We start from the raw sequence: 25,376 nt of genomic DNA on the forward strand, positions 1-25,376 counted from the left end.
AGTTCTTCTAAAATTTCTTTTTGTTTTTATTAGTGAAATAAATACGTTTCTCAACTGTTCATCTGCGTTTGTCTTATCTTCTTTGCCATTTGACATATTTTACCTGTGTCTATCTTCTTAGCTGTATAGTCGATCAGCACCCAATAATGATCTGCGCTCTCTGCAACATTCATCAATTAAAGATGGCCGTCAATTTGTGGGGAGGTTGTCATTAATTGCAAGCTTACATGTTAGTTAAAAAAAAAAATAATAAATAAATAAAAATAAAAGAAGGCTTACAGTACCACTAACCTAAGTCTGGAGTGGTTTCGGACCAGACTGAGGCAAACACAGGCATTTATTACAATAGCAAAAAAAAAAAAAAAAAAAAAGAGTGAAAAACTAAATATACAATACATCAATGTTATCAAAGGCAAGCAAGGTTACACTTCTACCCATCTGTATTAGTAAACTTAAAAAAAAAGTCTTTTAAGTTAAAAAGACATGAAGATCGATAGAAAATTAACTTTTCAATCGTTTTGTAAAAGTTAAGGGTTGTATATTTTGTTTATTTTCGATTTCTCGGCTGTTAACCATCAATTTGCACTCTGGATGACCAAAATAGAAATTAACCTTCAAAGGTTTTAGCAGATTTTAACTTATGCCGTTAATTCAAGAAGCACCCGATTATTTGACTCTCGCGAAACGACTTGATTGATAGACACTTCAGAGAAATAAAAACAGGTGGATAAATTTTTCAAGTATTTACTAGTTGTCAAAAAACTAATGTAGTAGTATTAGTTGTAATCAAATCCCTCATTGTCACTTGCTTATTTTTGTCCTTTAGAGTGACCTCCCCTTCATTGACTTGACGAAGAAGAACCGGTCAAGTCATTTCGGATTAGCATGGCACTCAGCATTCACACCGGACACTTTTCCAGATTAAAACCGATGATGGCAATGACCAGATCTCTTCATCGTTATTCGACTACTTCTTCTTACAGTTGGAGGTCACATTGCCGCCAGATAAAAATGATATCTACCAGGAGGATCAGCCATCAACTTTCACTATCGGTAAGAATTTGACGAATGAAGTTGGAGAGAGAGATGATGCTTGTTTATCTCCGTGTCCGACTATTTTCTTTCTCGTGAATGAATAGAGGCGCGGCCGTATCTCCAGGGCGGCGAAAAAGAGAAAAATATATTTATATAAAAAACTAGCTGTGCTTGCTGGCATTGCCGAGGAGTATTAGCCATTTTCTACTTCTCTAAATCGCCTGTGAAAGTTGAATTTAATTATCGTTTAATCATTAATAAAGCCACGACTTTTATTTTTTATTTTTGACAATTTAAATGCTTCCACATTCCTTTCAAATTTTGGTAACTTCTACACAATTTGAACCGGACTGTTTTTTTTAGATACTTATACAGAATACGGACTGCGCTATATTTATTTATTTATTTATTTTTTGATAAGATTTTCATGTCAAATTCAATTTTAGGGTATCTTTTGCCGGCCGCGCTATTTTTTAAAATCGTACTTCCAAGTTTAATTAAAATTTTATGTTTTTTTTATTCAATTGTAAGGTTAAAGTATAGAATAGTTACAAAATACCCTCCCCTCCCCATGTTAAGAATAGCTTTTTAAATAATAACATTATTATTTCAGCACGCATCAATATGTGCACCAGTATCCTTTTGCCTAAAAAGTCTCCTTCCTCATGTTAAGAATGGGTTTCTAAATAAAAACATTATTTCAACACAATCCGTATTTCTGCATAGGTACGTTTTATTATTATTACTAGCAGGAAGCAGGGCTACCTGGCGTTGCTCAGGACCGTATAAAACAAAGAGAAAAATTGCGTTTGAACGTACCTGTTATTCTTAGGATATTGAGGAATTTTTGATGACTATATTTTATCTGCTATCTTGAGCAAAAGAATATTTTACCTACTCTATGACGGATATTAGACAACACATATATGAAATAAACCGAAACCTAACCATAAACTAGCCCTAACCTTGTATTAGCTTTAGTTTGATGAAGTAAAAGTCGATTTGGTTAGGTTCAAATTCTGTAGAAACACTCAAATTTCTAAGATTCACGAAGTCATTCATTCTTTTCTTCAAACTATTGACAGAATATATTAAATTGCCGACTTGTTTGCGTAGAAACCAAAATGCATTCTGACGGATTTAATTGATAAAAAATAGGATTAAAAAAATCGTGTAATTTACACTAGTTTGATTTCAATAAATATTCGATTAATATTAAACAAAATCAATGTAATGTGAAATGATCGAAGTTACGTTGACACAAGAAATGCAAACAGACGCAATTTTATTAATATGGAAATGACAATGAAATAAAAATGAGCGAACACTAATAGAATAAATAATTACGGACTAAAAAAGAACTTAAATCACAGCCATTGTGTTCGATATTCATTTATTGATTAAAGCTTTTTTTTGCGTGTAATGTTTATCATTGTTTTTATTTTAAGTGAAAGCATACGTATTATGCTTTGTTTCCAGTTAAACTGAACCTATTTGGCTTTTGTTTTTATTAAAATAGCAATCTATATAATATATATTTTTTTACTGTTGAGACAAGGTTCGCGTACGTTTTCAGCGCCCTAAAAAGCTTGTCAAAAACCTCATTCTTTCACGATCATTCGATTTGTAGTTTAAGTTTTAAAATATTATAAATATCAAATGACCAAATAAAAGATTCATAATGATTTAATTCAATATCTATTCTAAAATAATAAAAAAAGAATCGATATTAAATTAAATCTTGCGATTCTTCGGAATGAGAACGAAAATGAAAATATTGAACTTCAATTAAAAACAATGGTATGTACTTAATTGGGGTTTGTATTACTGTACACATAGATTCGAAAAAGTTGTCAAAAAACAAATATATAACAAATAAATGTTATCAAAGGCAAGATAAGTTACTTTTCTACCAAACTGGATATATTTTTCGTGTTTTTATTCAATATAACATGTTTATTCAGCTCGAAAAACATACATTGTTTACCGATGTATTGGAAAATTCAAAATGGCGGCCGACTCTCTCTTTAACACGGTAAGTTCGGGAAAAGGTGTTATAAATAATAAACTAGACAAAATACTATGAAAAAACCACCGAATATATGTCAAGTTATGTCACGGTAACATATATTGAGCGAATTTCTAACAGTATTTTTTCTAGTTTATTATTTATTACACCTTTTTCCGAACTTACCATGTTAAAGAGAGAGTCGGCCGCCATTTTGAATTTTCCAATACATCGGTAAACACTGTATGCTTTTCGAGCTGAATAAACATGTTACATTGAATAAAAACACGAAAATTATATCCAGTTTGGTAGAAAAGTAATTTATCTTGCCTTTGATAACATTTATTTGTTATATATTTGTTTTTTGACAACTTTTTCGAATCTATGTGTACAGTAATACAAACTCCTTAATTGTCATGTCGACATTATTAAAATATCCAAAAATTAGGGTAAGTGATGTATAAGTAGAAAATTAATTATTAATGAAAATAATTTTCGAAAAAATTGCATTTATACGTAAACAATAAACAGACGAGTTTGTATTGTAGCACGGGAGGTAACTGCAGTCTGTTTTTTTATATTTCAATGGTGGAGCAATCAATCGTCGAATCGTGAAAGTATATTTTGTCACTCATTTCGAGATGACAATTAAGCAGATAACTTTTTTTTTTAAAATGAGAAATTTAATTTTGCGGCTTTCGATTTTCGTTCTTATTCCGAAGAAGCACCTTAAATCTTTATGGGCGGCAGCACTTTTATGCCCGCCATCAATCACAATCAAGGGTTTACTTCACGTGACTTAGATTGGCCAATCAATCGTAACTGACTGAAATTATGTAGAGTGGGGGGGGGGAATTATTCTAACGGTAAAGGTGATTATCAAGGGATTGCTAAGTTTCGAGGGGTTGCTAAGGATGTCCTATGTGACCCCCCCCCCCCACTGGGGTCGAGTAACAAAGTAAGGTAACATGGAGAGCAACGAATAACTAAGGTTGTGGCGACCGTTCGCCACTACTTTAAGATTCATGCCTCCCACTATTGGATTGGAATTTCGCCCCCCCCCCCCCGAGGCCGGCACCACCAACACGAGGAATCCTTTTTCTTTTATTTTTTTGATTTTCTCACACATTCCCGACAAAACAAAGTAAAAAAGAGAAAGTAGAAAAAAAAGGCTACATCAAAACAACATACTATTTTATTAAAGAACTGTTAGTACAATATCATGTTAGCTGTAGTCCACCAGTCCTGATATCAACTAAGCAGGTAGCAGACTGGGTCTGCCCCATTGTTTGTTTGTTTTTTCGGGGCGCACATTTCAGGCAATACCACTTTTGTCAGTTGGGAGGTTCTGAGTTGATGCCGACACATTGGAAATGGTATGATTCATTGCACGAATCACAGCCGATCATATTCTGACTTTGCTGTGGAGAGTTGTACAGGGGACATAACCAGACCTGCTCCTCAACAATAGGGGGGGGGAACCCAACATCTCTCCTCCCTCCATCACAACAGGAGGTCCATCAGGAGTCCAAGAAAGCTCCAAGGGGTACAGATGTTTCAGGGAATGTACTTTCTCTAAGCCCTTACCCTTTTTGTATACATGCTGCTCTAACGACACATCATTGCCTGGAATCAGTTCGGTAATGGTTCCTAAGACCCAAAATGGTCTAGGTTTCAAGAGTCTCTTAATTAGAACTACACCATCCTTTTGGAGGCGGTTTCTTGTACAGAGTCGGGATCGTCCAGGAATTTTTCTTCCCAGCTCTAGGAGGTATTCCTCATACTATAGTTTCTGGAACTCCCGTCAAACACTAGTCCCTAAGTCTGAATTAGCTTCTCCTTGCTGGATAGCACCAAGGTAGTCCTATCCTCTCTATTCAGTCGTATCAATAGCCCAAGGTTCTGATTAGGCTTAAGGAACATATTGGGGGTAATCAGAGTTGCATTATTGTCAGCTGACACTTGGTAAATAAAGAGCCGGTTGTTAACAGACCTCTGTACATATGTCAGATAACACTGTCAGAAAGGTAAAGTAATCTAATTTACCCCTGCCAAGAATCTTAAACAGGCAATTCTTCATGGTCTTAATACATCGCTCCCATGTTCCTCCATACCAAGGATAGAACAAGGGGATGGTTTTGAGTTTTAACTTACAACGACCGTATATTTGATAGTCCTTAAAAAGAGAGAGATGGTTGAAAATCTTTCCACATTATATAAACGTTTTTGTGTTGTCACTATAGAGGGTCCAAAGAACCATATCAGTTAATAAATCGAACCAGGGCCTGAAAAAAAGATGGCATGCTCATGTCGGGAACTACTTTAATATGTATTGCTCTGATGTTCATGCATGTAAATAGGAGCAAGTACATTTTTCTATTTTGTTTCTCGTTGCTCACCCAAACATGACCAGTGAAATCAATCCCGGTGTGTTGATAGGGGACTCTCTGAAATATGGTGTGACAGTAGGGCAGCAGCATTCAGTGTACTGGTGTGAATTATAATGCTTACATCCTGCACAAACAGCCAGTACCCTATTCACAACTTGTTTTCCCTACAAGACCCAGTAATTGCTTCGCCTCAATTCCACAAGGGTTGACCTAGTTCAAGTTGTTAACACATTTCATGACAATCCAAAATGATGAGTTTGGTCACAGGGTGATGTTTTCCTATCAGAATAGGGTTTTTAACTTCATAACTAAAGTGCATGTAAATGTTACATAGGTAGACAGGTTTTTTAAGAAATTTTATACTGCAAATCACCTACACACATTACACAAGTATGCACATTACATGTATTTTATGGTGCACTTTTATAATTATCAAAACGTTTTAAGAAAAACTTACCTGATTAATTTTTAGAGGGGCCATGGGTGGATCCAGTTCACCATGTTAGTTAAACATAAATTGACCACCAAGAGAATGTCACTGGAGGTCAATTCATGCCAAACTTGCACAGCAATTTAACCATCGCTTCTCATTTAAATATTAAACAGGTAAGTGTTTTTTTTTTTTATGGGACCCTACGTCAATAACGATTAAGTAAGCTAGTGTCAATTATATCTAGATCTGTAAAATAGAATCATTGTGAAGGTTGAATGAAAGATGGTTGACAAGGAAGGGGCAATATGTTAAATGATAGAAAAAACAAAGACAAATGATGATAAATGATATGTTTTTGAGCGGAGGGAAAACTGAGGGGTTTCAGATCAGTCTCTTGTGTGAATGAGATCATGGCCAATTTTGTAAAATAATCTAAGCAAAATGTTATCTCTTGACTCTGTCTGTCTGCGTCACTCATTTTGTTAAGTTAGAAAGTTTTGTTTAAGAAGTAAATAACTAGATAAAATAACATTAGTCTCTCTTTTTAAAACCTTGAAGAAACTCTCAGCAAATGTGTATTACTTCCTTAACAGAACGTTAAGCAGTAGAATATATACATATGATAATTTATGTATATGTATGTCTATTTTATTTAATTTATTTTCTATTGTTATTGTTAGTTTTAAAATTATTTTGTATCACTATCCTATAGTAAAGTTTATCCTGTGAACACAGTTGTTCGCTATTTCTCTCATACAGTTTAATAGATGTTGGGGTTCTTTAAAGTATAGGATAGCAAATTTTTTATGAAGGCATAATCTATATGGATTGTCTAGGTCTCTACTTTTGTTTGCTTATCTTACTGTTTTCCATTCGACTACCGGCGAACGTCCGCTTTCCTTGAGTTCCCTATATTTGTTTGCTAGAGTTGTTTTCATTTGGTGTTTTTTTTAATTTTTTTAATGTACTTTTTTGGTCATAATATCGGGTTTTGAAATCTAAGGAAGTCATACCTATGTAATATTTCTTGTTATTCGGGTTTTCTTTCGGAAATATTGTGGCCTGGTAAACTATGCTTTTGGTTAGACATTTATTTTGAAGTGGGCAAAGTGTGCAGGATTTGCAGTTGCATTTATCTTGTTCGTTATTAGTATTTTTATTTTTATTTCTAGTATGGTTGTTGTTGTCCGGAGTTGGTTTATTATTATTATTATTATCATTATTATTATTATTATTATTATTAGTTACATATGTGTCCTTTGTTTTATTTTTATTTTTGTCATGTGTCCACTTTTTTATTGTTTATTTTGTTGTTGTTTTCATTGCTTTTATTTAAGATTTTGTTATTATGTGCTTTAATTATCATCTCTGAATTTTCACAACAGCTGTAGGATAACTTTAGGTTATTTTTATTGAAAATTTTGTGTAAGGGATTGGTTGTGGGGAAGTGCTTTTCAATAAGATCTAGAAATTTCTTGCCAAGTTTTATTTTTAGCACTTGATTGTATGGCGCTGTATACCAGATTATATTTCTTTTTTTCTGTTTTTAATTTTATTATAATTATTGGTGTTCTGTTGCTTATATTTGATATCATTATTTTTGTATCCACTATTTTTTAGGGCTGTTTCATAGATATTGATTGACCTGTTAAATACATTTTCATCGCTTGAGTAGTTATTGTTTAGTCTACTTACAATCGAGTTAGGAATCTGTTTTATAATTGATGGTGGGTGATTGGACTTAGGGTTTGTGTATGTTGGATTAGCGTTATCTTTTAAGTAGGGTTCATATGTGTTTTTATCTAAATTTAACGTGACGTCCAGAAAGTTTGTTATTTTTATGTTAACTAGTACGTCTACTTTTAGGCCTAATTTTTTAATTTCCTTGTGTATGATTTTCTTAAAGTTATCTCCCTTGACTTTGTTGGAGTCTTTTATTATAGCTAGTCCATCATCTCTACACAGGCCGATATTCGTAGTATCAGATATGCTTGTGAGGGTATATAGAATGAATAATCCCACAAGATCTGATGCCTCTGCAGAATCCAGGGGACACATCGCTAAATCAAATGAATTTGTCATTTTAGTTTTTATCCATTGGTTATTGTTATTTACTAGAACTGATTTTCTACATTTTTTAATAATATCGATTTCTTCCGAGGATATATCAGTGTATGCCTCGGCAAATTCTAGGGCAATGTTGAAAAGTTCTTCAGATATCGAGGGATAGAAGTCTATGATGTCGAACTGTATAAACTTACATTTATTTTTGTTTTCTATATGTTTAAACCAAGTGATTGCTTCGGCAGTATTTGCCCACTAGTTTAATTCTAGGTCTTGTTTGATTTGTTTGTTTACTCTAGAAAGTATTGCTTTGCTAATTCTACCTATTTCTGGTTTAGTTGGGTTTATCAAGCGGGTGCTGGGGTTATTATTGAAGTCACATTTGTGGTCTTTGAGTAGAATGCATGCCTCTCTAGGTTTCAATTTGCCAACTTTATTGCTAATTTTGAATTTATTGGTAATTTGATTCCTTTCAGTATTTATTATATCTGTGTAATCGCATTCGTTTGTATCCAGTTTTTTGTAGTTTTTTCTGTGATTAGTTGTTGTATTCTTGTTTATCTATTTTATAAAAAATTCTAGTTTTATCTGCTTTTACAAAGATTTTATTAGAGTTGTTTATGTTTCTAACGATTTTGTGTAGTTTTCGTTGGAAATTGTTATGTTGATTGTGGAATTCTAAATTTGTAATTACATTTAAAAGGTCATTTTCAAAGTTTATCAAAAGGTTGACTGCTTTCGCATTTTTTTAGAGTTTTAAAACCATAGGATTCTTTTTTGTTTATGTTTTCATTCTTAAAGAAGAAATTTGCTCACCATGGCATTCGGCGTATTAGTCATCTGTTTTTTAAAATTATTTTGTATCGCTATCCTAGAGTAAAGTTTATCCTGTGAACACAGTTGTTCGCTATTTCTCTCCTACAGTTTAATAGATGTTGGAGTTCTTTAAAGTATAGGATAGCAAATTTTTCGTGAAGGCATAATCTACATGGATCGTCTAAGTCTCTACATGTGTTTGCTTGTCTTACTATTTTCCATTGGACTACTGGCGAACGTCCGCTTTCCTTGAGTTCCCAATATTTGTTTGCTAATTGAAGTAAATACTTATATACGAGGGGCATTCTAAAAGTAATGACTCCTATTTTTCTTTTCATTTCTTCTGAATAAATCCGAGAAGATTGCAAACTGCATTGCTATGATGACTGAATTTATGCATTCATGAACTAAAAGTTTCATCTCTCTGTTACAAATATTGATGGTGTGAAATTCTAAGAAAGTTATTCCTGTCATGAACGTGCGTCAGAAGCAGAAATGCACCATTAGGTTTCTGGCAAAAGTGCATTGAAATTGGTGGTGACTTTGTAGAAAAATAAATTCTGGAGCACAAAAGGTTGCTCATTTTAATGGTACCACTCCCTTCTTTGTAGCTCTTCAACTTTTTTAGTAATAAAAAAATAGGAAGCTTTAGTTTTTGAATTACTCTCCTAATTGAACTTTGATGCCTACCTATGAATACCTGTGGTAATGCTTACTTCGTCTTTTCTATCTCATGTCAGTGAACGAGTGATTCTTTTAGAATGTGCTAATTTAATTTTTTGTCCTTTTTGCTGAGCTGTATTTTCTGAGTTTAACTATACCCTTGTGGGGGAGGCAAGTAAATAAGGATTAGACATTCTATTAAAACTTGTTTCTTTTCAGAAAGACTCTTCAAAATGTATTTTTGTGCAAAAACATTCTTTGTGTGTAATAAGAGTTCAACTATTTTTGATATCTTTTGAAGTGTCTTCATCTAACCAGTTCATTAACACAGAAACTTTAAATCAAAGAAGAAATGACACCAAAATATGCACTTCTCAGGCATAGATATGAACATTTTTAAATTCATTAATCCATTTATACATAATTGAATCAAACTTTTCAAAATGTTCAACCTTTTTTTCCCACACTCTAACCATAACCTTTTGTAAGCTTTATCAATGCTGGAAACTGAACAAAAGCCCGTTATATAATTAAAAAGATGGACAAAATCCCACCATATAATTAAAAATGGACAAAAGTCCACCATATAATTAAAAAATGAGCAAAAGCCCAACAGTAAAAACAAATGAATTAAAAAAAAAAAAAAAATTTTTTAAACATTTTTTTAATCTTTCTATTATATGCTTTTTTGAGATTATACCGTAAAAAAAGCTCCTAAATTTTCTAATGATAAAAATTTTGGACCGTTCAACTACATCAGTACCCCTTGGTTTATAAGTAAGTACCAGCTCTGTTGGTGGTAAAAACTAGTCCCACATCCTATCATGAAAATAATTTAGATTATTTATATTTGTGTCATTTTCGTTCAGGTTATCCCTGTTTTAAAGTGATATGTTTGTTGTCTTAAAGACAGTAACTTTTCATTGCTCCTTTAATATTTAATATTTTTTTTATTCTTTAATATTTAATATTCCTTTTTTTTATTCTTTACTTCTCCTCTCTCAACAAAAAATACTCTTCGAATAGAATCGAAATGTCTCGAGTATCTATCCAGCTGTTATCGCCAAATCTTTGCATACAAGGCTTTGTCTCCTGGTTCCAAGAGTGATGGTAAATGCATCCCTTCATCAACCGCAATGTTTTTTTTATTGTACAGCAAAAGTAACCACGAACCAGCCACCAGGCGACTACAAGTAAGTTGTTTGCATTAAATACTAATAAATGTTAGGATGTAGAACTTTTTTTTTTTTAGCAGCACTTTAGTAAATCATGCATTTTTAAAAGCATTTTTTAGTAGTTGATTAATTGCATAAAATTTAAAAGAGTAATCATTACTATTACAGACATGAATTATTTTAAAGGAAATACAGTTGGGAAATTAGTTAAAAATCAATTTATTTTGTTTTATTTATTTGTGACCTATTTGTGTAAAAAAAAAAAAAAATTTGATATTTAAAAAAAAGAAGTTTAACACAATTTGCTGCGAATGATCCGCATTTAGCGATTACAGAAAGTAAGTAAATAACTGGATTATTTTACTTACTCTCTGTTCATGGCAAATTAAATTTCTTAAAACTCCTTTTAAATATTTAACATTTTTTTTTTTTTTTAGCACAAATAGGTCACAAGTGAGTAAGTAAAGTAAAAAAAAACAAAAATAAAGAAAATTTTTTTGTCATGAGGGGGGGAAAAAAATTGTAGACCAAAAGATCACATAAGTTGATCAAGTAGGTTTAGTTTGATAAAGGAAATCATTTTTAAGCAAATTTGAATGCCTCCCTCCCCTCTCCATGTTAAGAATGGCTTTCTAGAATCTTGCAAGTGTTTAAATTATTTCAAATTATCTCCCTTGTTTTCCACAAATGGGGAGTGGCATATATATATTGTTTTTAAAATATAATTATCCACTGACACGTGTTTCGTCATCTATGACTTCTCATTCAGTCACTCTGATGAGTCGTAGATGATAAAACACATGTCAGTGGGTAATTATATTTTAAAAACAATATATATATATATATTTAATATTTCTGTGGAAATATGATTTTTTTTCAGTTATATTTAACCTTTTTTATATACTAATCCTTAATTTATGAAGCTCAATGTAATTACAGAGCATATAACAAACAAATGACAAACGTCTACATTCCAAATTTCATGATATTGACCATCTTATAATTTGTTTCTTTAATTACGTTGACATTTATAATCCTTGACAATAACTGTTTCGTAGCGCAAAATCATTAATTTAATTATTATATCAATCAATGAATCTATTTTGCCCTTAACTCCTCAGAAGAAATCGCAACTACGAATCCACAAAAAGAAAAGAAAAAATGCATTTGGGCATGATTACAAAATCCCAAAATTCGAGGGGGAAGTTGCAATTTCCTTTTATTTTATCTTTTATTAAGCCAATTTTGGCATAATAAAAAAGTAAAATAAAAGGGAATTGCGACTTCTCCCTCCAATTTTCGGATTTTGGAATCATGCCCAAATGCATTTTATATAAATGATTTTTCACTACGAAACAGTTACTGTCAAAAATTGTAAATGTCAACATAATTAAAGGAATAAATTGTAAGATAGTCACCATCATGAAAGTTGGAATATAGCCTTTTGTCATTTGTTTGTTATATATGTATAATGAAAAAACAGAATATTGTCACATTGGTTCTGGTATATGGAAGTAGTAACTGGACCTTTCCCAAAAATTCATAAAGATTGATGGTGTATACACTAGAGTGCCAAAAGCAGCTCTTAACCATTCGGAGACAGCACTGTTGTGTATTCATAATATGCCTAACAAGACTTATGGTATGAAAGAGTCAGAAAGGTCTGTGATGTCATTACGAGATGCAGACATAGTTTCGTATTATGCATGGGCAGACGTTTCTATACTAATATCTAACGGTTATGTAGTAATGTATAGATGTGTGTATATATTGAAGCATGTATGTATACTTTTAGATTTTTGTGTAAGTACAAGAATTACGAATTGCCTTTATATGTTTTTTATATATTATGATGATGATCAGTCATTTTATTATTTCAATTTTATTTTATTCTTTAATTTATAAGTGCCTAACTTTTGCTTTTCAAATTTATTATATTGTTTTTGCATATATCTATCTATATAGATACATGCATAAATGTATGTACATGTATATATCTATTTGTGACTATATATATATATGAATGCATATTTATCTATAGGCATATCTGTATTATAATGATCAGAGCTGGTCTCCTAATGGCAAAGAAACATCCATAAAAATAACTCAAGCAAAAGAATAAAATGTAGTGAGGTTGATTTGAATTGCTAACTTAAGTCTTTTTTTAATGGAAATTGCTCCAGACAAGGCATGAAGCCACTTGCTGTAAAGAACTAACAATAATGAATGATAATTATCGCAAAGACAAGACATGCCTATTAGCTTTAGTCTTGAAAAGATTAAGGCTATAGATAGGAGAAGAACAGCCAGCAAGAAGAGTTCCACAACCTTGCAGTTCTTGGAAAGAAACTACTGTAATAAAATGAAGTTTGAAAACAGTGAATTAATGGAGACCACTAGACTAATGAGTAAAATGAGCTGGTCCAAAGGAAGCAGGAAATAGATCAGATAATTCATAATTATAGAAAAGACTGAAACTAGCAATGTATGTATGTATGTATCTATGAGAGAGAGGATGCAAAAATGAAAATGAAACTGCAGAACAAACTCTAATGAGGGTTTAACTGGCTTCCTCCAAAGGAGGAAGTTTCATAGGAGTATGAAATTCACAATCGGTCCCCAGTTGCATGTATATTTCCATAAGGGAAGGTGTTGATGTCATCCTATATACAGTGCCTGGTATTCCTAAATTGGTCACCCATCTGGTACTGATCAGACTTAAATTGCTTAACTTCGGTGCCAATGGGAGATGGGCAGCTTTTGTTCATAAAATGGCAAAAATGAAAATGAAACTACGGCACTAACTCTAACACAGGTTTAACCAGCTTCATCCGAAAAAGGAAGTTTTATGGGAGTATGAAATTCACAAACGGTCTCCAATCGCATGTATATCCCTGTAACTGTGACTTTGGTGATCTAGTAAGAACTGTTGTGCCAATGTGATTATGCCATACTCTTTTTGTTCATGGGACAACTCAAACATGTTTCACTGTTGTAACAGGAAGTGAAAATCTGGAAATCAGAAGATGAGGAGTACCACTACAGATATGTATGAACATGCATGTGTGTATTCACTACATGAGCCGTGATCATCCCACTTGTTGTGCCAGTCCAAAGTTGTTGTTCAGTTTAGTCAATGTTGCAACAAAGGAACTCTTCCAAACACAGTTATTTTTCTTTGCAGGCCTCTATGGACAAATTTATCTTTAGTTGATCTTTGATAACTAAATATTTTCGTTTACTAGCCAAATAGAAAAGTTACTAGGCAAACCCATATGATTTTTGGAATATGATATGTTCATTCCTTAACAGGTACATACATATATCATAAAGATTATTTTTGTAATTTTTTAAAAATAAGTGTAATTCTAAATATGCATTGAATTTTATGTTAAGATTTTGACGTATAAAAATTCAAATTTCTTCAGATGTTTTTTAAACAGCCTTTGTTTTTTTTGTTTTTAAAAAAAAAGCATATATTGTTATATTAAATCCTATGTTTGAATAATTTGATTTTGCTCATTTTATTAAAAAACAAATAAAGGTTGAAAAACATTTTTCATTCAGTAATGAGCTCTGGAAGATTGTCGGTAAAAAAAAAAACAACACAATCACCAAAAGATAAGCGTTTTATCATTTCTAATCACCACTTGGAAAAAATCACTCACAAATACGACTGTTTCACTTGCAATGTAAAACCCTGCTTTGGAGTTTAAAATGTTACTTGTTTTCTTAGATTAAATAGCAGACTCGCAAAATTAGATGTTTTCTTGGCTAAACCAGAATATAAGTCCAATCAACACAATCCTTTAGCTAAGAGCCCCAAAGACCCATAGAGGCACACAGACCCAACTGAGTTCTCAGAAAAATCAATTGCCTTTTTCCTTATCAGAGGGTCGGCTCTAATCTCCCCCCCTCCCCTACTTCCTATTTCTTGGAATCTCTTCATGCCTGATTGGAAATCTTAGATTCTGGCCTTTGTCAGTGGTCACCATTCAATCACCCAGAAGCTGACTACTTGAAATATCCATTGGAGATAATGGTTAGACAGTGTCCATTCAAATCTGGAGTCCATTGAGGAAAATTATTTTTCTCAAGTGGGTGGTTCTCTGCATGATTTTGTGTTGTAAGAGACTCTTATTTTATTTTTAACAAAGAAACATCTCCAACCAGGTTTCAACTAAAATAATTAGCACACATTTGTATGTTAATATTGGTCTGTGTAATTTCGGTTATATATATATATATATATATATATATATAAATAATAATAAGAAGAACAAAGCTGTAAAGCAGAAATCAAAAAGTGTTTATTATTCGGTAGAATACTCCAAAGCTGGTAGCTAGGTGCTCCTTAATCTGCAGAGTTTGAAAGAATGCTAATTCTTCTCATAAGAGGAAAAACTGTTAGCAAATCAAACGAATAGTCACGCTAAAACTTTAACATTTCTATGTATTTGTTGGTTACTGCATAGGATAAAACTAAAAGTTTTATAATTTGTAGTCAACAAAACTTAAAAAAACAAAAGAATATAAATATGGAAAACAGTTCGTGCGGAGAGTTCAGTATTATAAAAATAACCAACCGTTTTTAAAGAAGTCCAGTGTAATGGAGGTTATTATTTGCATGTAAATGAACAACAGCAGGTGCTCGCCTCAGTAGTCGAAAATGAAAAACAAAGCATCAGAAATTGGAGTTCAAAAATTTGAAGATCGACAAAAAGAATGCTTCCATTTTGGCCGGATGAAAAGTTGAAATGATTGAGGAAAAAGAAAAAGCGGGGAACGTGTGTGTGTGTGTGTGTATATATATATATATATATATATATATAATGTTCAAGTGAGGCTACAAGTGTATGCATGTTTGTTTACATGCTCTAGTGTCAGGATGTGTTTATGTACAGTCGGCCATCAAGGTAGATGTCAGTGTCAATATAAGTATATAAAAAGTTTTATATACTTATACTATATACTTACATATATAGGCGTTTTCATATAGATGTGTATGCCTGTATAAAATGAAGGTAACATATTGGTATATAGCTATGTGTCTATTGATATGTATGTAAATATGAACATAATAGTATGAAACTGTTTTCATACTACTACTAAGCTCTACCCACACGATGGAACGAGAGTAATATACCTTTGTGGATTAAGTAAAGAGTTTTATTTGAAATTCCATATAGATTTCTGAGTTTGACAGAAAGATTACCAAATTCAACAATATTCACCTGAAGAAGATCAGAGGTTACATCATCTGAAACATTGTGAGAGTAACATCCAAGGTTAGAACAGTAGTCTGAATAATCCAAATATTTATAAATTATCAATCTGAAATAGTTTTAAATACATGTGTGTATATGTATTTTCTTTTAAGATTTTATATATAATTACTAGCAGGCTGCCAGGCATTGCCTGGTTGTAAAATATGCATAAATATTATCTTTTAATTAATATTAATGCAGAATTCTTATTTATTATAAATAGAAATTCCATAATGTTAAATTCCTTTAAACAAAATGAAGTAAAAAAAAAAAAAAAATTGAAAGAAACTGAGACATGTGCATGCAAGTATTTTTTTTCTAAACAGTTCACTTTTTGTAAGTAAAATAAAAATACTCAAGCTAAGATCGAAACCAAAACCTATAGTCAAGTACAATAACCATTAGGCCAGCTTGACACGACTTTAAAATGTGTTTTCAAACATACTTATTCTTAACATAATGAATGTGTCCTGTGAAGCATTCACGCATGCGCATTTGTGAAACCGTTGACAAACAGATAAAAATCCGATGACCCACACGTGCCAATTTTTCAATTTTTACCCCTTAGCAACTCTTTTTGCTGGATGAAAACCGATTAAAACGTTTTTCACATGCCTGTAGATCAAAGATTTGTTGAGTATATAGGTTGAGAATTGTCCTCACACATTCTCACTTTTATAGGTATAGAGATTTGTACAAGCGTAGTTTCATTAATTGTATATATATATATATATACGAGGGGCGTGCAATAAGTAATACCCCTGACCCACTTCCAATTGTCTGATCTAGCTGAAATTTTGCATGTGCGATTATTTATATCTCTATGGGTTATGTAGCAAATTACAGCTCTGAACTAATCGTGGTTTCTGTTTTACAGATGTTTGAACTGAGTCAGGTGTGAAATGGAGCCTGTTGAATGTCACAGGAGACTTTTGATGAAATGAAAGAAACTTACGGCAATAATGCCCCATCATATGACCTTGTAAAACGCTGGCATCGTGAATTCAAACATGGCCAGAAGTCTGTGGAAACAGTTCCCAGACCTGGTCCCCCTGCCCCTTTCTGCCATTGATGAGGTATCTGTCCGTCAAGTTGAGACTACCATTTTGGAAGATCGGTGCATTACTATTCGTCAAATAGCCGAAGATGTCAAGATTAGTACAGGGTCTGTGGAAACTATCATTCATGACCATTTGCATATGCATAAGGTGTCTGCCAGATGGATTCCCAGGTTGCTCACATCATTCCAGAAGCGAGAATGCGTCGATTACTCGAGGATGAATTTGGAGATGTGTCAAGATGAGTCAAAGTTTTCAAAAGACTGATTACACATGATGAAACCTGGGTCCATCACTATGATCCAGAGACCAAAGCCCAGTCAATGCAGTGGAAGCACTTGAACTCACCACCTCCAAAGAAGGCAAGGGTGCAGCCCTCCGCTGGCAAGGTCATGCTGACAGTCTTCTGGGACCAGGACGGAGTAGTGATGACAGATTTCCTGGCAAAGGGTACCACAGGAGCCTATTATGCTTCACTTTTGAGGAAATTAAGGGAATCTATCAAAATCAAGAGGCAGGGCAAGATCAGCAAAGGTACCCTCCTCCTGCAGGACAACGCTCCGGTTCACAACTTGCATGTCGCCAGATCAGAAGCACGGGCGTGTGGTTATGATATCCTTCCCATCCTCCCTACTCTCCTGACCTTGCACCCTCTGACTTTCATCTCTTCCCAGCCATGAAGTTGTTTTTGAAAGGAGAGCGTTTCTCAGCCTTGATTTCTGAAGTCACGTTGTGGTTGGAGGACCAACCTGGGGTGTTCTACAAAGACGGTCTCCAGAGCTGCAATAACTCTTCATAACTCTGTGTAGTTCCTATGTAGAGAAGGACTAATAGCTGTGCCAAGTTTCGTTACTCTACTGCTATGGGAAGTGGGTCAGGAGCATTACTTATTGCATACTCCTCGTATATATACATATATATATAAATATTATTTTTATTTCAATTTTTGATTTGCTTTTTTAATCTTTATTTTATTACATTGTATTTGTCTATCTGAGCATGTATGCATTTGTGTTATCTGTCAGTGAGTATCCACATGACTATGTATGTATGTATGTATGTATATGAGTATATGCATGAATCTGTATATGAGTATAAACACACACACACATATGAGCATATATTTGTCTAAATTGAATGTGTATGTACATGAGTATAAACACGCACACACATATGGGTATATATTTGTATGTGTATGCATATCAAAATATTTGTTAGTTCAAGTGTCTTTACTAAAGGTATTTACTTGCATAAGTTTGTGTATGTATGTTCATGTATGTGTGCGTCTAGGTAAACACATGTATATGTATCTTTGTATATGTAGTTATGTACACTTTTGCACAGTCTGAATCAGAATAATTAAGGAAAGTCTAATCTATCTACATATACTTGAGAAATCCCAACTGACATTTAATACAAGAAAGGAGAAACTAATCACCATTTTGGCTTTGGTTTGAAACATATCATTAGATCTTGTTAAATATCTTTTGAAGATAACTGTGACTTCTAAATCATTTAAAGTAAAAAAAAAAAAAATCCCAACTGTTGTTCCTTTCACTCTTGTGACTTTTTAGTCAAAATCATGCTTATTTTTATATTAAGAAATTTGTATGAGGAAACATAGCCTAATAAAGTTGTAGCTAGAATATGTATGCACATATGTAGTTAAAACAGTTTCTTTAAATAAAAAATTATACTAAATAAATATATAGCTCTACTTGTTATTGAGCACTATCATATATAACACACTAAGGATAAACAGGAGTGCTTATCCAACTCCTATAAATAAAACTTCACCAGAAATATATATATATATATATATATATATATATATATATATATATGATAAGACAAGATGGTGACCCACTGAAAATTGACTAATACGAGTTGTTTTGGCTCTTTTTGAATTTTATGTATTACATTATTATGCATTTTTTCACTTTGAGAACTTTGTTTTTTTTTTCTTTTCTGATGAGTTAACAGAGGAAATATCCAATATTGGAACGTAAATCTTGATTGTTTCCTGCAAACAAAACAGATCTGTAAAATGTACCAATGTTTTTATTTTGGAAATAAAATGATTGGTAAGATGAATATATCCTTGGACTTTGAAATTGAACAAAATTGTTATTAATTTATATATGTTCTGTTGTTATATTTTAACAGAGAGAACTTCTGATTTAAAAGAGATTGGGATACGCAAAGAATAAAAAAATATTTGCAAAAGTGTGCATTTTGACAATATATATATAATGTTAATGGTGGGGTAATTAATCAGAATCAGTAATCGAAAAAATCAGATATTTTGGGGGTATCAAAATCGGGGAAAATTTGATTCTTTTATTTCTATTTTTTTCTTGACAATAAAAAAGAAACAAGCCCAGATGTATTTATTAGGAGATTGTTTATTTATGACATAAAACTAAAGGCCAGAGGATCAGAAATTCCATTCCCAGGTTTACCATTAACTTTCTGGGTATAATTTAATTCTTTTATTGGTAAATTATGACAAACAAAGTAAATACTCAAGAGTTCCTTTGCTCCTATTCTTTGAGAAAACCCTTTAAAATGTTCAATTATTTATTAAAAAAAATTCGAATAGCATTAAGGATGAACCTTGAAAATCAGCTTTGTATTAAAAAAAATATAAATCTTTACTTGTATCACAACTTTCAATTAATTCCAAGGAAAACATTTGAGAAAAATATTTAGAAACATTTACTTATCTAATATGCACCCCAACTCTAGTGTACATTTTATGATTTGCAAAAAATAAATACAATATACAGGGTTTTTCAGTAATTAACATTTTTTTTTTATAGCAAAAAATCTCTAATTAAATATTGAGAAATTTTAATTGGAATTGGTAATTATATCATAATCTGGAATTTAGAAAAGAATCGTTAATTTACTAGAATTGGGGAACAATTTTGGAGTTGCTCCATCACTTATATTTATGTGAATTAATCAGAATCTGCAAATAAAAATAAGCTCAATAGCTTATCAGTTCTATAAAGTAGAGCTACATATTATTATTATTATTATTATTATTTTGAATGGAACCGTTTATTTAATCTATAGGGGTAAATTGTTCTCATTTTATCATCCATATAATCAAGTTAATTATTTTTATGCTATTATCGTTTGTATTGAGAATTAAACATTCAACCTCCGAATCACTGCCATTTTTGTACCAATTATACTTAGCACTTTATCCGTTGGGCCACATGGTAATGAATAGTGCTAAGTAATAATCAGTTCTAAGTGACAATTTTGTAGACATTAAAGGTCCAATCCTCAGTATAAGTGATACTATGAATATAATTAAAAGTTACATAAGTCATCTACTTCGTAATGACTACGGCTATGACAAGAGAATATTATTTTCATTATTTTGACTCTAGAGTATATATCAGTTAATATCTTAGATAGTGATGTGGTTCTCAATTGATTAACTGTGTTGGATATATACTCGAGAGTCAAAACAATGAAAAGAATATTCTCTTGTCATAGCCCTACTAATGACTGGCAAAATGAAAGCAGTTTAGTCTTGTAGAATAAATAAAAGGTTCTGTTTGGAATTCGTATGGATTTCTGAGTTTGACAAAGTGTACCTGAAACAAATTGAAAGCTACATCGTTCAAACTGTTGTAATAATAGTGATCCAAATATGTGCATTAATGGTTCTTGTTGAGAATTTAACGTAATTAAAAAAAGATACAGAAAAAATTTTTATGATATATGTCCCTGTCATGGAATGTGAGCATTATATTCCAAAAATCCCATAAATTGATCAAGTATTTTTTTTATATAGAAAATCGTTTCTTTACGACTTTTAGCAATTTTTAATAGTAAATTGTAGCCATTACAAGGCTGATTTTGATCTCTATTTCTGTCTCAGTGGTTTGAATTGAGTTGTCGCCATTTATTTATTAAATATAGTAAAGCAAGGCACACCGTCCTCGCTTCCTAGTAAAATTTTATTTTATTGTAATACCCCCCCCCCCCAAAAAAAAAAACAACTACGTAATTAATTTATATGATTTTTGGAATATGACATTTTTTGTTCTGTGGCAGGTATGTGTATCATAAATATTTTTCTATATTTTTGTTCAGGTTACATTAACTGGAATGATCTGCAAAGAATATAGATCATCACATATGTTGATTGAAACAATAGCAGTAATTGAAACCTAGCAGCAAATTTCCATCTCAGAAAAGATACCGTAAAAGTTTGTCTGTATTTGTCATTTCTCCACGTTTATGTTTCCATCTGAAAAAATACAAAGGGCGTTCCAAAAGTAATGTCTCCTATTTTTTATTCCACCTGGATGGATGCGAGGGGATTGCAATTTGCATTGTTATGATGACTGAACTTGTGCATTCATGACTTGAAAGTTTCATATCTCTGTTGCAGGTATTGACAGTGTGAGACTCTAAGAAAGCAATCCCTGTCATGGACGTGCATCAGACTCAAAGATGCGTCGTAGAGAAAATTCTTCCATGTAGAAAAAATTTAACTGATCACCATTCCATGTAACGGTGCTTGTTAAACGTTTACGAAGCCGATGCACTTGTCAGCACAGTTAGGAGATTTCATCGATTTCAGAGTGGGGACAGAGATGTGGACTTTTACAACTGAGGCTTCGTTCATCGAAAGTGCATTCAGATGGGTGGTGACTAGGTAGAAAAATAAATTCTGGAGCATAAAACGTTGCTTGATTTAATAGTACCACTCTCGTTTTTGTAGTTCTTCAACTTTTTGAGTAAAAAAATTAGGAGGTTTTACTTTTGGAACGATCCTCGTAGTTATCTAATTCAATAAAATTTATTGGACACTATTGGATTAAATGCTGATAAATACCAACTTTATATTGAATTTAGTTTGATTTGGATATACATATATATTTCTTATATATAAATATATCCAAATCTTTTTACCTTTTGTATAATGCCTGTTTTTTCTCCTCTTCTGACGAGAAGCATTATTTAGCTTCGAAATGCCATGACCTAAAGAGGTTTCTTCCTTATTCCTCTTTCTGTAACCCTTATTGACTTGATAATGTAGTAAAGTTCCTATGTAACTTTACGCTTTATCTGAACTTATTCTATATATATTGTGTGTTTTAGTGGTAAGTTTCATGTGTTGATTTCTTTAAACAATTTTGTTTTTCATGCTTCAGCGAGAAGAAACGAAAAAGGTAAAAACATTAAAAAATATTTGCGCCTGCTGCTAATAGACATTTGTTTTTGCACAAAGAACAACAAATTATTCACGAGTCAATGTGTCCTCTCATATGTGTGTGTATATATATGTATATATATATATATATATATATATATATATAGACATGTATATGAATGAAATATTGAAATGATGGTCAGAAAAAAATAAAATATACAAAATTTACTTAATCATTGAGTGTTCAAGCAAAGAATATAAAAAAACTTACCCTTAATCCATGTATTGCCATCATGTTCCGTCATTCAATTTACTATTTTTAAATTGTTTTTTTTGAATATTTGCATCAATACAATACTTTCTTACTAAATTTGGAAACTCTATTTTTTCCTTGAAAATATGTTTTCGTTAAACAGATGGTAAAACATACTTTTTGCTTGCAAAGTTTCAGATGTTTAAAATTTATGTAATCCAATAATTTGTTATTTTATTGGGTCTCTCCTTCGGATGAGAAGAGCTTATCTTTAAAAATCCATGGATTAAGGATCATTTTTTTAAATTTTTTTTATTCCTTGCTTGAACACTTGATGATTTATTAAATTTTGTAAATTTTCCAATTTTATTTTTCATCAGTTCAATATTTCTTATATTAACGTTCTATCTACAGTATCGAACATTCCCTCAACACGATAGGATCCAAGATAAAAATATTTATATTATCCAATTATATAAAGGAATAAGCAAAGAACTACTAAATAGAATGGGAAAAATTCTTTTTATTCAATATTTTGTTTTAGTTATGAAACTTTGTCAAGAAACGCATTTATTGAAGAGCCAGATTAAATATAAAAAAAGCAAAAAAAAAGTTGGAAGTGGTGGCATGAGAGAGGATAGCCCGTTATTGTGATTGGCAAGAAAGGTTGTTTGTAAGGTGGGCATCGCATGTGTCAAACATTAATGGTGGAAGGTTAACTAGTGAGTGTAAAAGATACTCTATGGCTGACTGGGATAACTTTCATACATTTATATCAGATTTACCTCTGTGTTTAAAAATAATGTGTCCTCTATAGTATCAGACCTGACGGAATGGTTAATTATAGGTGTAGACTGCTTTATACACTCCAAAATATTCCAGCAAAAACCTAACAGCCAGCCGTGGTTCTCTCCAGAATGTGTTGCTGCCATTGTGCACAGAAATCACTTTTTCCATTGCTTCCAACGTAATAGATGTACTGAGACTAAAGCCGCTTTCAGGACTGCCAGCAACCACTGTAAAAGAGTAATAAAAAATGCAAGAGAGTTATATGCTCAGTCCGTTAAATCCAAAGTAGCTGAGCAGCGGCTTAGTTCCCACTAGTTTTGGCAAATAGCAAATAGGGTCCTGAACAGAAGCGTGTACTCTATCCCAACCATCATCAATGGAACTGAGGTAATCTTGTCAGCATCAGACAAAGCTAGACTCTTTGCCAAGAACTTTGCAGCTAATTCTACCCTATGTGACTAAGGCTGTCAACCTTCCCCCCCCCTTACTTCCGCATGTATCAGAAAACATGCTATGCAACATACAAATATCTGTATGTGATGTCACCAAGCTAATCAAAAACCTTGATTCCAGTAAAGCTACTGACCCTGACGGCATTCCAATTATAGTGCTCAAAAGACTTCAACCAGAACTAGCTCCCATACTTACAAAGCTGTTTAAGCATTGTCTTAAGGAGAATTGCTTCCCAACACCCTGGAAAACCTCATCAATATGCCCTGTATTTAAGAATTCAGGTGATAGGTCATCTTCTTCTCAATACAGACCAATTAGTCTCCTGTATGTCATGAGTAAGTTGCTGGAATCTGTGTTAAATAAAGAAGTAGTCAACCACCTCAACAGAAATAACATTGGTGACATGCAATATGGTTTATGTTCTACTAGATCTACAGCAGATGTGCTAATGGTTATATCTCATAGAATTAGTGAATCTCTTGATGGAGGCTTCCTTTCTAGGGCAATTGCTCTTGACATATCAAAGGTCTTTGATAGAGTATGCCATAAAGGTCTACTGCATGATATCCAGCTATGGGATAGCTGGAAATGTCTTCTCAATTATTAAATCATTTCTCTCTAATAGGTTCAGAAGAGTAGTGGTTGATGGGCAGAAATCAGAAGCTCACAGTATTAATGCTGGAATCCCTCAGGGATCCATCCTGGCCCCAACTCTCTTCCTGATCTATATCAATGATTTTCCAAGTAACATCTTAAGATCATTTGTTGACATTTATGCTGGTGACATGACCATCTATAGCAACACATTAAAAGACTGTAAATGACCAAGTTCTCTCTGACTCTCTCTCCTTTGATCTTGAGCATGTGGTACAATGGGGAAAACGGTGACTGGTTACTTTTAATGCATCTAAAACCAAGCTTCTATCTTTACATCATCACCGCTCTGATCCTCATCTGACATCAATTGAAATGAATGGATCTCATCTTAGGGAGGCTCCATGTTTTGACAGGCTTCTGGGCTTGACTTTTACTTCTGATCTGAAATGGAACACATACATCAAATCCGTTGCCAAGGTCGCTGGAAAAATGATAGGATCCTTCTACTGCTCCAGTAGATATCTCACTCCTGATGCAATTCTCTAACTATATAAAAGTCAAGTATGTCCAATGATGGAGTACTGTTGCCACTTATCCTGCCTTGACAGAGTTCAAAATAGACTTCGTAGTTTAATAAGGGATGCCCTTTTCTCTTCCCTGTGACCTCTTTCCCACAGAAGAGACATCGCGAGCCTGTCTCTGCTTTATCGTTATTTTCATGGCAAGTGTTCGTCTGAGCTCCAATCTATGGTCCTCCTTATCAAACTTTCACGAAAAACACTTGTCTAGCCAAAACCACTATCAATAATTTCCCCCACTCTTTATCTTTCCCTTAACCTAAACGTAGATTCCATGAACAAAGCTTCTTTCTTAGAACTGCATGCCTGTGGAACTCTCTTCCGTTTTCCTGTTTTCCAGCTGACTACAATTCGATTGTCTTCAAGTCCAACGTAAACAAGTTCTTGATGAATTGTCCCCCTAAGTAATCGAAATTACAAAATTTCCACTACTTACGATTGCTATGCTATAATCCCATTGACTACTGTACACCCATTAACCCTTATCTTCCAGTGGCCTTTGGGCCTTGATAAGAGGCGACTCCTATGTAAAAAAAAAAAAAAAGAAAGTGTGTGGGTGTAAATAAGCAGTATGGACGAGAAGTAAGTTTTATATATTTGTGGTTATTTTGTTTT

The 25,376-nt window shown here is 32.7% G+C and overlaps 1 protein-coding gene across 2 annotated transcripts in view; it reads left to right on the top strand.

Moving 5' to 3' along the window:
- Positions 1-339: 339 nt before the first annotated feature.
- The window catches only part of LOC145277674 (transmembrane protein 143-like), a 60,873-nt gene continuing 35,836 nt past the window's right edge, over positions 340-25,376 (top strand). Inside the window, exons 1-3 of one of the 2 annotated variants that reach the window (XM_080129338.1) lie at positions 340-1,053; positions 10,436-10,602; positions 22,093-22,110. In XM_080129338.1, the coding sequence (XP_079985464.1) occupies positions 886-1,053; positions 10,436-10,602; positions 22,093-22,110 (353 nt within the window). In that variant the 5' untranslated portion in view covers positions 340-885. The remainder of the gene's footprint in view (positions 1,054-10,435; positions 10,603-22,092; positions 22,111-25,376) is intronic. The other variant, XM_080129339.1, reaches the window with a different exon arrangement.

Source organism: Euprymna scolopes, chromosome 6 (assembly GCF_053919585.1).
Source record: "Euprymna scolopes isolate OS-2025 chromosome 6, ASM5391958v1, whole genome shotgun sequence".
NCBI classification, from domain to species: domain Eukaryota; kingdom Metazoa; phylum Mollusca; class Cephalopoda; order Sepiida; family Sepiolidae; genus Euprymna; species Euprymna scolopes.